The sequence below is a fragment of the Falco naumanni genome, chromosome 5 (genome assembly GCF_017639655.2).
Source record: "Falco naumanni isolate bFalNau1 chromosome 5, bFalNau1.pat, whole genome shotgun sequence".
NCBI classification, from domain to species: Eukaryota; Metazoa; Chordata; class Aves; order Falconiformes; family Falconidae; genus Falco; species Falco naumanni.
The window spans coordinates 89560151-89577199 of record NC_054058.1 but is presented as its reverse complement, the minus strand read 5'-3'; the positions used below and the strand labels follow the sequence as shown (position 1 = coordinate 89577199).

Genomic DNA, 17049 nt, shown 5'->3' with positions numbered 1-17049 from the left:
ACTTAAAGTTTTTGGAAGGAAAATCTACACTTATTGCCTACATAAACAATGAATTTTTATAACGTGGGATATGGTATAATTAGCTGGCTTTTTAAGGGAATTTTATTATGCATGCTTAGTTGTTAAGCTGAAATGATTTCTTGCTTTGCAACTCTGACAGGATTTTCAAATACATGTAGGTTTAACAAATAGATAGTTCTAAAGGAATTTCTTTGTTGTCTCCTATAAAAATAGTACTTTATAAAATTACCATTGTTTCTCGTTCATTGTAAATGAGTATTTTTACATGCGTGTCACTCAAATTTCCGTTTGAATAATTTAACTTGTGTCTTTTATACATATATCTCTGAAGTCTGGAAATGGCGGCAGCACTCTTCTTGTTTCATAAGGTAATTAACTGCTGGAGTTAATTGGAGGAGTTGAGGTAGTACGGTTGCTCGTGACGTGGTGGGTGGTGGTGCTGAAAGGACAGCTCATGGCAGCACCAGCAGCATTGCCTCACCGGGAACCTGCGTGCCTGGGGTAGAGAAATGGTTAGAATAGAATCGTTATATAGAAATGATCAATGAAAAGTCTTTAGAAGTGCATTTATAATAAAGGATTGATTATAAACAATTATTTGCAGTGGTTTTCTTCTTTATGGAACACACTGTATCCTCTGAGGTCATGCAAACCTGTCGTTCTGGAAGGCTGCGACAAAGTCCTTCCTTTAAATGTTTCTGCTTTAATGCTTGGGAGAAGAAGCAAACTAAGATATTGGCTGTAGTTTTGTTTTGTTTCTTTCTTCCCCCCACCCCCTACCCCCCCCTTTAATTTGTTGCATTAATTTATAGCATGATGTGATATTTTCCTTCAACTTCCTGCAAATCCCTTGGTTTGTGATGTTATGCAGTATGTTTTTTACTCTGTTATGTTACTCAGTACTGACAAAAAGTTCAAACTATTAAGCTTTACTTGAATAAAATAAAACCAGCAGAATTTTAAAGATTCAATTAACACTTTGTTTGAATTTTCCTTAACCCATTTACTCAATCATTAAGAATTTAATGTCTGATATTTCAAGCAAAATTTGAAAGTCCTATTGATCTTTTCACTTTTCATATGCTATATATATGTTTCTCACTGGCTTTAAAATGTTGCCTTAAACCTCCAGTTTTAGCAATAACCACTGCCTTGGTTATTGGTTAGCTGCCTTGGTTCAGGCTTTTGTCAGTGTTTTGAAAATCTCTGTTTCTTAGAAAATCAGGTAGGTGTCTTTTTCATACTGAGCGTATAACATAAATACTGTATAAAGCTTTGGAGCAGGAACAAATTATCCACTTAGACTATTTCCAGAATGCATGTGGAGTTGACTGCAGAGTCATTTCTGTGGATGTGGAAGCCCACAAAAGAAATGTCTTTGCCACACTGGCCTGTAGATACATGTGTTAGCTAGTATTGCATGCTACTGTTAAGCTGAACACCAGCACTTCTGCCACCTTCTTCTGTTAGAAATCATTTCTTATGTCAGAAATAAGAGCAAGACCCCCCATAAAAGTATTATTTATTGGAACCAAGTCCTTCTGACTGTTACTGAAAGCTTTACATTATATAGTCGTGATTATTTGCTGAAGTAACTTCTCCAGAAATTTGTGACTGCATCACTTAACTCCAAGGAATCAATTCTTCCTTAATCTGTGGACAGCTACAGCCATCACTTTCTCTTTTCACTAAGATGTAGATCAGGGATAATACAGATCCCTGTCACAATTGAACTGGAATAGTGTTTTATGGTTCTCCTCCAGTCTTACATTGACTCAGTGTCAACTGCACTTATTTAATAACATAGATCAAAGAACCTGTTTTGGTTAGTTCCATTACCTGACTACAAGGAATGTACTGTTGTCTGTTATGTGATGTGAGGCTTTGCATGTTATGAATCTGAATCATTCATTCTTACCGTATTGAATGCAACATATGTATTAAATTCCTAAACACAAGTGATTAACTTTTGGGAAAGAGCAAAAAAAAAATCCTACTGTAATAGTGGCAGGATCACAAAGAGGTGAACTAAGATGGTCTTGCAACTTATGTTTTAATACCAGAAGTATACTATAAGTATACATGCTCACCATAACTGAATGTACTATATTCTGTAACAATATAAATCTTCCATATTCCAGGCTTAAAAATTTTTATTTTTCTAGTGTAAGTATAACAGAGAAGTCTCACAATCTTCACCTTATTTCTCAAGTGGCATCACAGTAGGTTTCAGAACAGATAGGCACTAGAGTTTTCGAAGATGTCTTTATCTTTCAGAAGATTTAATTCCAGTTTAGCTATTCCCAGGCAATCCCTACTGTTGCATGTCACTTGCATTTCTATGAAAATTCTTATCTGCACATACTGTACCTTTTCATGCAACCACAAAAGGCAAGGTCATAAAACTAGTCCTACACACCAAAGGTAACTCAAATGCAAGAAATGCAAAATTTAACTGAGAAAGTAGGTGACCAGCCCAATAACATCATTTTACAATATCCTGGTTATTTCTAGCTTTTTTTGGCTCTCTGATTGAACTGTGGGCCTCAGTTTCTTATCTGGAATACATTTTAATTCCATCGCTATTTACTTTAATTTACTGAAGTCCATCAATTTATAACTAAAATTGGGTGGACTACAATAAAACTTAATCCAAATATATGCTATGTACAGGTTTAATAGAATTTCTTTGGTTTCACTTACTGTTATGGTGTAGCTTTTACTGCAACTGGAGTAACATGAAGAAGGGTCATGTTACTGCATTATTTCTTTATCCTTTTTCTTGGCTTCGACTTGAATTATTTGCCATCCCACATCCCCTGTGGTGCAGATGGAAAACCAGACCATAATAGTTTGGTCTGTATGCTTAGCACTTGAATACAAGATGCATAATTCTGTGCCTGTTGGGCTCCGTTTGAGTTCCCAACTTGTGACTGAATTATTCACTGATTTCCTTAGGATGGATCTGACAAGACATAGTAGCACCATCTTCATGGAAACAGCTGGATATACATTATTTTTCTGAGATTAACACCAGTTATTTTATTAAGGTACTTCTTCCTGTAGACTGAACTATGTCATTATACATATACTACTGCACATGAGTATGAACATAATTATGACTTTAACCACAGACAGTGCAGTTAGTTAAATTTTGCAGTTCATTGAAATTAATACTAGGCGTGATATGAAGTATCCTTCCTTTCAAGAAAGGCTCAACAATTTTACTTACATATAGTTTTGCTATCAGCTGCGATTTCTTCCATTTTGATTAATTTTTGCCTAAATTATTATGACAGAACAAGTGACAATGGGCATAAACTGAAATACAAGAAATACCATTTAAACATTAGATACGTGGGTTTTTTTAAACTGTAAGGGTGATTGAACATTGGAACAGGTTGTTCACCAAGAGTGTGATGATCCATATCCTGATGGATTAGCAGTCCGGAATGACCTGCATCACCAGTTGAATCTGCTCTGAGCAGGGAGATTTGACTAGATGATCTCCAGAGGTTCCTTCTAACTTCAACTATTCTATGATTCTGTGATGCTGTGAAATCAGAGGAAATTATATGTATTTCCCAGTGAAATGAGGCTACATGAGGCAGTCTCCTGTTTTCACTTTGGGCTTCTATGTGACAGCTACTAGTAATTCCCCAGATTTTTCTCATTCATTGGGCCCTTGTTTTCTGAGCAAAACTCAGGACTGTGTGCTTTCCCACAGTCAAGCACAGAAACAGAACAAACCAAACCCAACAAAAAACCACCCCACAACTAGAATTCAGACTGTCTTTTAGAATTTGTTTGCCAGATTGGAGATTATAATGCAGACAATTAAAGTGAGACCTTTCACAAGAAAGAATTAATTTGCTTTGCGTCTGCCATTCTCTAAGATCTTACCTCTATGTTGTCAACAATCTGTTAGATCCTGGTAAAATTAGCACAATGCTGCTCATGACAAAATGTCAAATAACATTTTATCATTTCTTCGTTCACTGAGTCATCATTCCCTTTGCTGGTTATGTTGATGGTGATTGCCTGTTTTAAGTGAAGCCATCCATTTTAACTGATACCGAAGCTCGTTTTGTTGATACAATCTGACTATGAGGAACAAGCGCTATTGTCTAAACCATCACAACTAGTTGGGACTCCCACAGCTTGCCTAGCTCCATATGTTCATATTTAACAGCTTAACTTCCAGTTTCCAGTATGGGATTCCTGTGGCTTTCTTCATTAGTGTTTGGCCAAGCACACCACAAATTTCACAGCAGAGGGCCCTTGCTAACATCTTGTAAGTGGGCTCTCTGGTACCCGCTTTTAGCTTCAGTAGTCTTTCTTTCCAGATTTTCTGAAAAGCATCCTGCAGGTTCCTCCACATTCTAGGCAAAGGTTCATTTTCTCCTTGAGTGAGGGCTTTGCTCCATGTGTTCACTTCTGGACTTGCCAAATGGTGCATTATTGTTTAATGATTTCTTTAAAAAGTAACTTCTAAACTGCACATAAATATAGACATTCTAATAAACTGTACTCCAGTGAACTGTTTGTATAAGGGACCATATTCCTTCTTAGTGGCAGCTATGTAGGCTGCCATTTCAAAAAGTGAAAATACACTTGTTGATGTTATTATGGCCTTTGTATGAGTTCAGATAACTGAATAGTTTATCCCAGTTCACAGTATATCTCTGGGGACAAAGTAGAATTAATAATACAGTAACCTTTTCTAACCAGATAGCATGGTCTGATCTCATTTTTAGAAGGCAGTCCCAGAGGGATCTCCAAAAGGGTTCTCCAAATTTAAAGTCGTCCTTTAGTTCTTCCTTAGAAACACTTCCTCCACTCCTGTTTGACTGTTAAAACACTGTGTCCCACCTGGAACTAGGAACTATTTCATACTATTGTTCTTTTATTTGAGTGCAGTTCCAGTTATCTCCATCCAGAGATTTCTCTGTCTGTCCCTGTTTCAACAGTCTCAAAAGAGACAAACTGATGGTACAGGACACCAGTTTGTTGTTTTTCATATGATATTTGTTTGGCTTTTATGAAATAGAACAATCTATACTCACCATATTGAATCAGAGTAGGTTTTTTGCATGTGCAAATGTAAGCAGGTAGCTTACAGGAAGAGCAAAGAAACCCTTGCCCTGGACTCGGGAGAACCAAAGGAAAATAAAAGCTATTCCTGCAACCTCACTGAGCACCTAAGCCCTTTTAATAGCAAAAGTCTCCATTTCTGTGATCTGATAATTTTGCTAATGTACAGTCTATCTTATTTTTTTTTTTCTATTACTCAATGGTAATAAAAATTGTAATAAAAATTACATAGAAAAAACAAGTCATTGCATTTTTCTGGTCCTTTAGTGATGGCATGATAGGAACTTAAATAAAATTTTACCTAAATTTGGATCTTGATTTAGTGTTATAGGGAACAGATATCTGAATCATATCAGAATACAATGTTCTTTAACATGCTAAGGTTGCTAAAGGTGGACACCTAAGGAATTTCCAGTCCAACTAGGGATGTGCCACTTTAAAAGCATATAAAAAGAATAGAGGGAGGGATGAAAGGAGGAGTGAAGAGAGAAAGACAGAAAAGGAGAGATAGAGCTCATAGTGGAGGGAGAGAAGGAGAGAGGAAGAAAAAGGGAAAGAGAGAGGTGGGAGAGAGAGTGAGAGAAAGAGGAGGCAATAAAGTATTCTAGAATGGAAGTTCTTGGAAAATAAGTGGTCTGAATAACTGTTCATATTATTTGTACAGTGATTAAATATATGTGTTAGACTGAAATGGATCTGAGGACCCAATCTAGTTTACCATCTTATGTGTATTAGGATCACCCCTCATGGTTATTTATTTAACTTGTTCTTAAACACATGTCAAGATGTGGATTCCCTATCAATGATAATTTGTTCCATCACTTAATTGTCCTAGTAGCTGGGCTGTTTTCCGTTAGCATCTAACGTAAATCCCCTTTACTATACTGGTAGCTCTAATTAAAACCAGGTCTAATTTATCTACATCTTTCTTAAAACATGAAAGCAAAAACTGAGAAAAGTGCTGTTGTTGGAACTTCAGGAGTGAAGTTCAGGAGACACTGCTTACTGCATCTTTTCTTTCTGCTGATGAATTCCAAAATTATACTTCACTTTGTTGCAACGATATTGGATTTTTTTAATCATTATGCACTTTATGATCTACTACACCTTCATATCCTTTTCCATTATTTATGCAGTTATCCTCTGTTTTCTCTTTTTTAATTGTTTATCATTTGAGGAAAAATGTAATGCCTATGCTTCCCCCCTGCCAAAAGGAAAGACAGGTTGCTGTGTTCCTGATTCAGAAGAATCCTGTTCTCATTTGATCTGATCTCTGAATTCATTAAAATGTATCTAAAGGACTTCAAAACTGTATAAATAAATAAATAAAAATATATCACATATTTACATTATTATATTAAATGTATAAGCCAAATTATTTTCTATGCTATTCAGGAGTAAATACACTTACTGCAATTGTCCCTCCAGATTTGACCTCATTAAAATTGAAAATACTAAAATAATTTATATGTCTTATTATAGAAGTAGTTTATCCAAAAGGAACTATATAAGGAATACAGCTATCCCTTTTTTTTTTTTTTTTGGTTGGTTTGTTGGGGTTTTTTTCCCTCAAAACCACACTTCTCTGTATAATGTAACACTTTACATTATCTGAAGGAAAATATTTTGGTATCAAAATTGTGTTCTTGATATGATGCCTCCTGCTCTGAATGTGATGATCAGGGAATTCTCTTTCACTGCTCTCATATATCAGAACCGGTTATGGCCCATATAACTGTCATTGTTTCAGTAACCTGCAAATTTGTTGCTGTAATGAAGGTTCCCGATAAACAAAGTTATTTTTATTTATTAAGTGAGCAGTTGGATCTGCAGCTGAACAGAAAAGCTTATTGTGTAAAGATCTGAGGTTATATGTAACATATTTTGAAATGCTGTATATGGGCAGGAGAATATAGTCATGGTTACAGCAGTGGGCAGGAAATTACAGTTTTGAGTCTTGGCTGTGTCACAGACTTTCTGTGTGACTTTGGACAAGCCACTCTTTGTGCATTAGCTAATAATACTATCTCTATCTCCCAGGGGTGTTGTGAGTATACATTCATTACTGTTTGTAAGGCGCTTGGATACTATAGCAATGGGGCCATATAAGCACTTAGAGAAACAATCCATTTTTGCAACAATGTGCATCTCCCTGACTAAGGACTTTTTTCGCTGGAAGTTTTTCATAGAAGCTTGTTATGAATAAATCTACTTTATAATGATACAGTGAGGTTAATCTGCCTTTTGGAGTGCAGTTTCACTTTAGTATTCAGAACAGGTGTAAACAGTCATAAGTTTGAAAGCTGTTCCCAAAGAAAGAGAATAGAATTTTTATAGTCAGACATTTGAATAGAAAAGATACCTCTCCTGATTCATCCAGTTCAAAACATGGAGGATTATTTACATCTGTATCTGTCTCGCAAATAGTTTATTCTATTTTAAGCACTTCTCATTACATTGTCTAAACTACCTCCTCAGGCAAGTCATTCCATTGCCTAATTGCCTTTAAAGTTAAACAGTTTGCTCAAATGTCTACCCCATTTTTTCCTTGTGGATATAAGCTGCTCTTTCAGCCTGTCCTTTCTTTCTGAAATAACCTTCACTCATACGTGTTCAGTTCAGACACACAACTCAGTTACCGCAGGTTAACAAGGTATTGCTTTAGAGCTGATGGGAGGTAAATTGGTAAGCCACTGTAATTTGATTTTATAATTTGCCTGGCTGAGTGCTGTACAGTATTAAAATCAGAATATGGGGCTCATGGCATTAATACCAAGGAGAAGAAAAAAGGAAATTCAGTATCCCCAAGGCTTTTGTAGAGAGACTTGTTGGTGAGAGATTTCCAACCTAGGGGAATAGATGCTGCAAAGACTTCATAAAAGATTTTGTTTTGGTTTGGTTGTATTTGTAGAAATTATTGGCAGCTGACAAATTATGGAAATGAGATTTGGAAGAGTGTGAGCAGTCCCTGAGGACAGTGAAGAGAGCTCTGCTGTTTTCGAGGCTCAGGAAACAGTATCTCTGTTGTGCTTCCATTTGAAATGTCCTAATTTGGGGGATGAGTTCAACAAAATTTCTCAGAAAGACAGAAGTATCAAATGTAAATTTCGAAATGTTTATGGAAATAGGTGATCATTAGATGTCAAAAACCCTATAGATGTCCCAATGGTGGGAACAAACACTATGTCCTCTCCTACCACACTAAATATAGAGAATTGACATGGTCTTAAAAACATCCTACTGTAGGAAATCAAAGCTTGCAGTCTATTACAAAATGTAAACATACAGATCAGGCCTCATTTGTTCTGCAGCTAATGGGTTTGCTTGCTTGCTGTGAAGTCCATCCCTCCACTATTGTTTGAATATATACTGAATAGGATTGTTTTTAATAAAGCTCCTGTATGAGTTATAGTGGAAATGTTTTTTGATGATGGCTTCTCAAGATGAATATTGCTTCAAGCTATAATTGGACTTTCCTCACAATGTAGAAGAAGAAAGCTTTGTAATTTTAATTATTTTTTTTTCTCTCTATGAGTATTGGGGATTGAATGGGGTTGATGTTATCCTCTATTCTACAGAATCACAGAATGGTTGGGGTTGGAAGAGACCTCTAGAGATCATCTAGTACAAACTGGGCTAAAGCAGGTTCACCCAGAGCAGGGTGCACTGCATTGCATCCAGGTGAGTTTTGAATGCCTCCAGAGAAGGACACTCCACAGCCTTTCTGGGCAGCCTGTTCCAGTGCTCTGTCACTTTTAAAGTAAAGAAGTTCTTCCTCATATTCAGGTGGAACTCCCTGTGCTGCAGTTTGTGCCCATTGCCCCTTCTGTCACTGGGCATCACTGGAAAGACCCTAGCCCCATCCTCTTGACACCCACCCTTAAGATATTTGTATGCATTGATAAGAGCCCTTCTAAGTCTTCTCCAGGCTGAACAGCCCCAGCTCTCTCAGCCTTTCCTCAGAAGGGAGATGCTCCAGTTCCCTCATCCTCTTCATAGTCCTCTGCTGGACCCTCTCCAGTAGTTCCCTGTCTCTCTTGAACTGGGGAGCCCAGAACTGGACACAGTGCTCCAGATGTGGCCTCACCAGGGCAGGGCAGAGGGGGAGGATCACCTCCCTCAATCTGCTGGACACACTCCTCGTAATACCAATCCCATTGGCCTTCTTGGCCACAAGGGCACCCTGCTGGCCCATCGTCAATATTTCCACCAGAACTCCCGGGTCCTTCTCTGCAGAGCTGCCTTCCAGCAGGTCAGCCCCAGCCTGTACTGGTGCGTGGGGTTGCTCCTCCCCAAGTCCAGGACCTTACACTTGTCTTTGTGGAACTTCATTAACCTCTTCAGCCTGTCCAGGTCTGGCTGAATGGCAGCGTGGCCTCCTGGTGAATCAGCTGCTCCTCCCAATTTTGTATCATTAGCAAAGTCCTGGAAGGTGCACTCAGTCCCTTCATCCAGGTCGTTGATGAGTAAGTTGCTCAGGACCGGACCCAGCACTGACCCCTGGGGAACACCGCTGGCTACAGGGCTCCAGCTGGACTCTGCGCTGCTGATCACAACCTCTGAGCTCTGCCATTCAGCCAGTGCTCAGCCCACCGCACTGTCTGCTCCCCTAACCCACACTGCCTGAGCTTACCTATGAGGAGGTTACGGGAGAGAGTGTCAAAAGCCTTGTTGAGTAGACAACATCCACTGCTCTCCCCTTGTCTACCCAGCCAGTCATTCCATCACAGAAGGCTATTAGGTTGGTCAGGCATGATTTCCCCTTAGTGAATCCATGTTGACTGCTCCTGATGACCTTCTTTTCCTCCACATGCTTTGAGATGACCTCCAGGATAAGCTGTCCCATGACCTCTCCAAGGATGGAGGTGAGGCTGACCAGCCTGTAGTTTCCTAGGTCCTTCCTCTTGCCCATTTTGAAGACGTGAGTGACACTGGCTTTCCTCCAGTCCTCAGGCACATCTCCCATCCTCCATGACCTTTCAAAGACGATGGAGAGTGGTTTAGTAATAACATCTGCCAGCTCCCTCAGCACTTGGGGGTGCATCCCACTGGGGCCCATGGATTTGTGGGTGTCAGGTTTGCTTACGTGAACTGTAACATCGTCCTCCTCAACCAGGGAAAAGTCTTCCTTTCTCCAGACTTTCTCTCTTGCCTCCAGGGTCTGGGAAACCTGAGGGCCAGCCTTGGCAGTAAATACCGAAGCAAAGGCGGCATTCAGTAACCCTGCCTTCTCTGTATCCTTCGTCACCAGGGCACCCACCTCCTTCTGTAACAGGCCCACATTTTCCCTGGTCATCATTTTGCTACTGATGTAACTTGAAGAAGCCCTTCTTGTTTTCCTTGACATCCCTCGCCAGGTTTAATTCCAAATGGACCTTAGCTTTCCTCATCACCCCCCTGCATGTGCTGACAACATTCCTGCATTCCTGCCAAGTGGCCTGTCCCTTTTTCCACATCCCATAAAGTTTCTTCTTCTGTTTGAGTTTTGCCAGAAGCTCCTTGTCCATCCATGCAGGTCTCCTGCCCTCTTTGCTTGATTTCGTACTCATAGGGATGGACCTGTCATGACCTTGGAGGAAGTACTAGAGCCATCTTTTCTTTCAGTTTGTCAGTAAATGCAGGACCTGTATTAGGGGTTTCTTAATCAGAATTCCAGATTTTGTACTATAACTTGATGAAGGACTGAATAAAATGTATCATTGACGTCAAGGATCATTGACATTTCTTAATGAAACATTATTTTCCCTTGGTTTTTTTAAACCATAACACATCTTTTCAGCTTTTAGCTTATTTTTCTGTTTATTAGGCATTATTTCAGTAAAATCCTTAATTACCAAATTACCAAAAATTTCCTGCACAGATATATATTCATAGGAGGCTACTGCAGTGACTGTAAAATCTGTACCAAAATATTTAGGAAAAAATGTAACTCACTACTGCAGTGACTGCAAAATCTGTACCAAAATATTTAGGAAAAAAATGTAACTCAAAGGATTACTTTTATCTTCTTAAAAAATAGGAAATACTTTACATTCTCTGTCAAACTAAGCCTCTTTGATACACTGTGCATCACACAAAAAATAATGAGGATGATAAAGATTAATATAGTTTGAAAAAACAGTTTTAAAAAACCAAAAGATGCCTGTTTACAAAACTCAGTTCTGATAGTCAGCCAATTAAAAAAGATGAGCACCACAAACAGTAGAAAATTCAAATTAGTGTTAAAAATATTTTGTCCTATGTTGTGTCTGTCAAAAGGAAAATACTTTGGCAGTGTATCTGGAAAAGGAAAAGAAAACTTCTAAACGTACTGAAGCTATTATGGTCACATTACTATGTTTTAATGTCTTTCTTGAGCATGGTTTTCTGTAAGAGAAGCAGCTGGGTACAGAATCTGGAAAGGGTAAAGGCCTTTTCCTTATGGCAAAGTATATTGCAGCTATTTCTCTCAGTGGGAGGTCATTGGTCATATACTGATTCTACCCACTTTGGTAGGACAGCAGTATTGATAAACACCTTATACCTATGGCATGTCTTTAAGATTGATGCCAGTTGCACATGTTTATATCAGTGGAACAACTTCTCCCTTGCTGATCCCTCAGGCAATACTTAATATAACATTAGATGTTATCTTGCTCATACTATCTGATATTTCAGTTTACTACATGAAGTATACACTTGCTTCTCATATCTCCTCTCTATTGTTCTGAAGTGATTATGAAAAGAAAAAATATTTTAAAACCAAGTGGTTCCTAACAGAAGAAAAAACCAAACCTGTTATGTGTAAGCAAAGAGAAGAAAACAATATAAAATGTGCTTTGCATTCAAAATAAATCTAAAATATCCTTTTAAACTATAACAGTTATTCTAGTTAGCATTTTTGCTAGTCCCTCATTTCTAGAAGTAATTGTCATGTGTTTTGGGAGTTTGATTTGTTCAGGTTTTATTGATTTGTTCTGGTTTTATAGAATTTCTTTAGTTCTCTGTGGGGGAAAAAAAATATCTGGCATTGTTTCATCATAAAAGAAATAAAAAAATCCAACAAACAACAAAGCAACCTGGTTTTGGATCCAGTATTTGGTGGCATTGGATTTTAAGTTTTTATTTAACATGGTTTTACTATGAAGGGTATAACTACATGAGTGGTATGTAATATACTATATCTCCTTTATAGTGAAGATATGAATACTTGACCTTTTTCAAAGAGAGGACAGAGGTGGGGAGAGAGACTTTTACCAAGTTTCAGCTATGTCCAGTGCCGTTGGATGTGTTTGGTTAACTTCGATCTGAAATGATGCAAAAAACTCTTCTAAGATCAGCAAAAGTCAATTTTATGAATATTGTTCTCGGCGTCTTAAAGTACCTGTTACATACAGTACAATGATTGTAAAGGGAAACGCCAAAGTCTTCAATTCTAAATCTTCAGGTGTATGGGCTGTTAGACCCCCTAATGTTGTAGTTTATTCTGTGTTCATTTCCTTTTGCATTTTCAGACGTGATTTCAATTGAATCATTTATGGTTCTTCCATTCAGATTATAACAGCTATTTTGGAGCGGATAACCCTCAATGGCTGTATATGAGACATTGCCCGGGGTGCTTCCAAGATGCTTTTGAGCTGGGTAAGGAAATCACTGAGTGTTGACACATTCTCAAAGCAGTATGGCATGGATTAAGAGCATATAGTTTATAAACTGTGTTACTGACCTGTTATTATGTGTATTACTGACAGAATAGACTATACCAGTTTCCTCTGAAATGTAAAACAAAAGCAAGTATTTTTTTCTTGTTAAAAAAATAAGGTAACAAGTTGTTTTTTTTAAAAAAAAAAAAAACTAAATATCGTATCTAATCTGTATGTGGTAATTCATACATAAAAACTTTAAGTCATCATTACCCACTTCTGATAATGTCTACTTTTACTATAGCAGCCATTCAATGTATAATATTATACTAATATAATGTCATAATATTACCATTATATTAGTATACTGGTGAGGTAAATCATACTCAGATTTTTACTGTGATTTTAAGGCCAAAGCTATTTCTGCAGGGATGACAACCAATATACTACTTTAAGACTTAAACTTGCATTTAAGCCATATTTCCCAGATTATCTCTACTGCCTACATATTACCTTACACACTTTTGTTGTCAGGAATAATTAGCTATCATGACTCATCTTCCCTTTCATATATGGACACAAGCAACTGAAAACCTATGGGCTAGTGAATTTGAACCTGTGTATAAAGAACAGTATAGACATGGGATGTCGGGGTGTGGCTTTCGCTGAGTGTGCCTTAAGTGAAGAAATCAGAGAAAGCTTTCTGTATCTTTCTCAAATGCCTGCTAAGAATTATGATTACTGGGACAGTACAGCACAGATGTGATGTTAAAACCTCCCAGGAGCAGGCGTAGAGGGGTCCATGATCACTTTACTCCTTCTCTATTTAAGGTTAAGCAATGTCCAGGGAGAGTGTATATTCTGCTGTAGAGAAGGAGTTCTACCTCCTACAATGTTTGTGTAATGCTCTTTGCAATGTTTTATCCAGCTGAAATCCAGCTGAATCAGCTACAGTATCTCCAGAATTTTTACAGAAGTTAGTTCAGGCTCTTTTCTGTCACTGCCCCATGTGCCAAGAGTACTATTTTAATATTTGGATTTTTGTTTCATGCCAAAGTCTTAGATGCTCCATTTCATGTTGTAGTTAAAGCTTTCTATTTTAAAACAATGTAAGCATGCAGAAAAAATGGTTTCTATTAGAACAGCATAATTCAAAACAAAACCAAAGAGGTTGCTTCCCTTTTAAAACATGTTTTTCACAAAAAGTTTTGGGAAAAGCTGCTATACAGTGACTACTTCATTAACTGTATTAGCTATAGGCTGCCCAATGTATCTGCTAAATAGAAGAAATAAACCTCCCACAAAAACAAACAGACAAGCAAATAATGAATAGGTTGTGCATGCAAGGGAAGGTTATATTAATCTGCAGTTCCTGCCATTATCTCACCCCAGGTGTACATAGATGGGCCTCCAGTGTGTTAATTCCACAGTCTAGTAATAAATCTCAAATTAGCTTGCAGTAATCCATTTTCATCCTACTGAACAAAATATGTCTTATACCGTTTGGTATTAACTGGCCACATCTAATAATAGCTAGAGACTGGCTAATGCTTTTCTTTTCTTTACTGTCAAGAACTAGTGAACTATATTATACATGAATGGCTTGTACAGTTATTGGTTTATATTTCAGAATGACGAACAAGTTTGTGTTCTAAGACTGTAAGTTTAAAACTCACTTTGTCCTTTACTTATTTGTAATTTTGGAATGAAGTCCTGAACACAGACCCAGAAGAAACTTACTATATAAAATTCTGGGCCTCTTTTAATGTCACAGTCTGATGCAGGTATAGATCTCTTGAAAACATGACAGTTTTCAGGTTAAAAAAAAAAAAAAAAGAGTGCCATAGTGGTAAACCCATTTTAATTTATACTTAAAATCTAATAATTGTTCATTTTGTGCATGTAACAATTCTCAACTGTTTATTTGAGGTTTTGAACAATTTTTAAAGCATCTGCATTTAACATTTGTCTGAAAAATATTTGTTTCCCCTCCACTAGCTTATTAGCAACCAAAGTGTACCTCTTCCCTCAGTAATATCATCCAACACGTTCAGATATTACAGAGGCAGTCATTGTCTCTTCCTTATAGGCCCAGAACCTATTCTGACTAATTGTGGAGGTGCCTGTTTTGTTCTGGATATGCTCCATTTTTGCTGCAGTTCCCTTTCCTACTTACTACAGTAAGAATTGCTAATGGAAAGAATTTAAAGTATCCATTGTGGCTTGACTTCAGCTCCTGATCAATTTTTGTGATACCCAGGTTTTGAGATGGAAAGTCAATAGCTAAATAAATGTAAAGAAAGTTCTCTGATTGAAGTTCAAGCTATAGATCAAAGAGCTTATTTGTTAACTTGCCAGTGACTATGAGTTTGTATAGTTGAATCTATTCTTGTAGAATTTGGGTATTTTTTTTTATTACCATCCACCCCCACCCCCCACCCAAGTTGGAGGAAGCAAAAAACCCCAAAAATATATTAACTTACTAATTTTCCATACAACACTGCCATTGGCCATTCTGTAAAGGTTTGCTGTGTCTTGACTCACAGATTCACTGCTTATTTTGCATGGTTTTCTCCATGGGTCTCATTTTCAATTAAGAACTTATTCACTCAATGTGAGTGGCTAGACCCTCAGGAATTGAGGCTGGAAACTGTGGTTCATAACTAAATTCAGTTAATTTCATGTGTCTAATCACCCTGGTTATAATACAAATCCTTCTTTCTAAAAAAAAAAAAAAAAAAAAAAAAAAAAGTAAAAAATTGTATTTTGAGAAGTGTTATAAAATCCAGATGATCTTAGAATATATAAAAAAGTAAAAATACAAAGATAAACCCTCTCAATTTCACTGTGATTTTTGTGAGTAGTCTTATAAGCATTGGAACATTCAAGCCTACACCTTGCCCGCCAGTCTTAACTGTAAGTTTCAATAGCTGTATGCTGTCTTTGAATTGTCATAGAATCATAGAATCACAGAATGGTTTGGGTTCGAAGGGACCTTCAAAGTAAAGTCCAAGCCCTCTGCCATGGGCTGGGACATCTTTCACTAGATCAGGTTACCCCATCCAACCTGACTTTGAAAACTTCATTACCATTTCAAGGCGATAGTCTTATGCTGGAGGCAGGCAGAAAGGCTTCTCACACCTACTTGTAGACTCTGTCTTTGAAATCAGTATTTCTCCTCCTGGATCTAAATTGCTACCTATTCAGGCCTTTTTAGTTGAATGAAGGTGTATTTTGAAACCAGGAATAGATGAAGACCATAGACAAACAGGAAAAAAACTGGGAGTGGGAAAGGATAGGCAGGCAGACACTTTAGTACTAGAAGTTCTCCATAAAGACATGTATGGTTCTGTCAATTTAATACTGAATTTGATTTTCCCTTAAAAATATGTAAAACTATCCATAGGCAGCCATAACATATATAATCATGTATGACAGAAATTAAATCACATCATTTAGATGTCTCTTTCTTCAGACATTAGAATATTTCTTCCGGAACAGGTTGAGTGAAAACTTGGTGTATCTCGTATAAAAAAGAATATCCATAGTCTGGAAGGCAAGAATGAGTTTCAGCACTGCAGGTTCTTCACACAGGATGTGCTGCCCTGGCTCCCTCCTCACTGGCAGCTCATTCATTACAGCTCATATATTTTCTCCTATGCATACTGGCACTAGTTCCGTTGGATCTGTACTGGTTGCAAATACCATCAGTGTAGGAGCTGGGTTTTTATAAGGCTCTAAATTTTGTAATCCCAGATGCACTGGGGTTTTTCTATGTAGAAAATTCCCCAGGTCATAATGCTGTCATTGTTCTCAGTAGGATACCTTAATTGCAGAGCTAGTTGGTTAAGAGTTGGATTATCTGGCAGAGTGTTGTCTAGAAAATCTTTCAGCTGTGCAATGTTATCGCTTCCCCTGCGTCCCCCCGCCTCCACCCCTGAGGATTCCTAGCCGACTGCGTTTGGTGAGATACATGTTTTCCCCAGCTACAGGAGCTGTGAAGGGTTCCTCTGGGATATCTAAGTATAAATACCTAAGTGTGTCTTCAGTTTCTAGGTTATTTTTAGTCAATGGGTGGTTACCAAGTCATCCATAATTGTGCTGTTAAATGTGTCACAGAAGCTACTGCAAAGCTAGGTGCTCCTCTAACAGGTTGAATGTATAAGGTAAAATGAAAGAGGGCAAAGCAGCATTGTAGGATTGAGCTGTTTAAAGGTCGGTATTGTATAAGGGGAGATTGCTTGATGAGCAAATGTGAGCAAAATGATCCATGAATACAACATGGATGGAGGAGCACGGTAACATGGTTTGA

General features: G+C 37.7%; 1 protein-coding gene across 5 annotated transcripts in view; it reads left to right on the top strand.

Annotated features, from left to right (window-relative positions):
* TAFA5 (TAFA chemokine like family member 5) overlaps nt 1-17049 on the top strand; it is a 441406-nt gene that overhangs the window by 96991 nt on the left and 327366 nt on the right. For 4 of the 5 annotated variants that reach the window (XR_005828241.1, XR_005828240.1, XR_005828239.1 and 1 more), the window contains exon 2: nt 12649-12735. The exons of the other annotated variant lie outside the window; for it this stretch is intronic. Coding sequence is in view for 1 of the 4 variants with exons in the window: in XM_040596817.1 (XP_040452751.1) it covers nt 12649-12735 (87 nt within the window). In the remaining 3 variants the exon portion in view is untranslated. The remainder of the gene's footprint in view (nt 1-12648; nt 12736-17049) is intronic. 5 annotated transcript variants of the gene reach the window in all.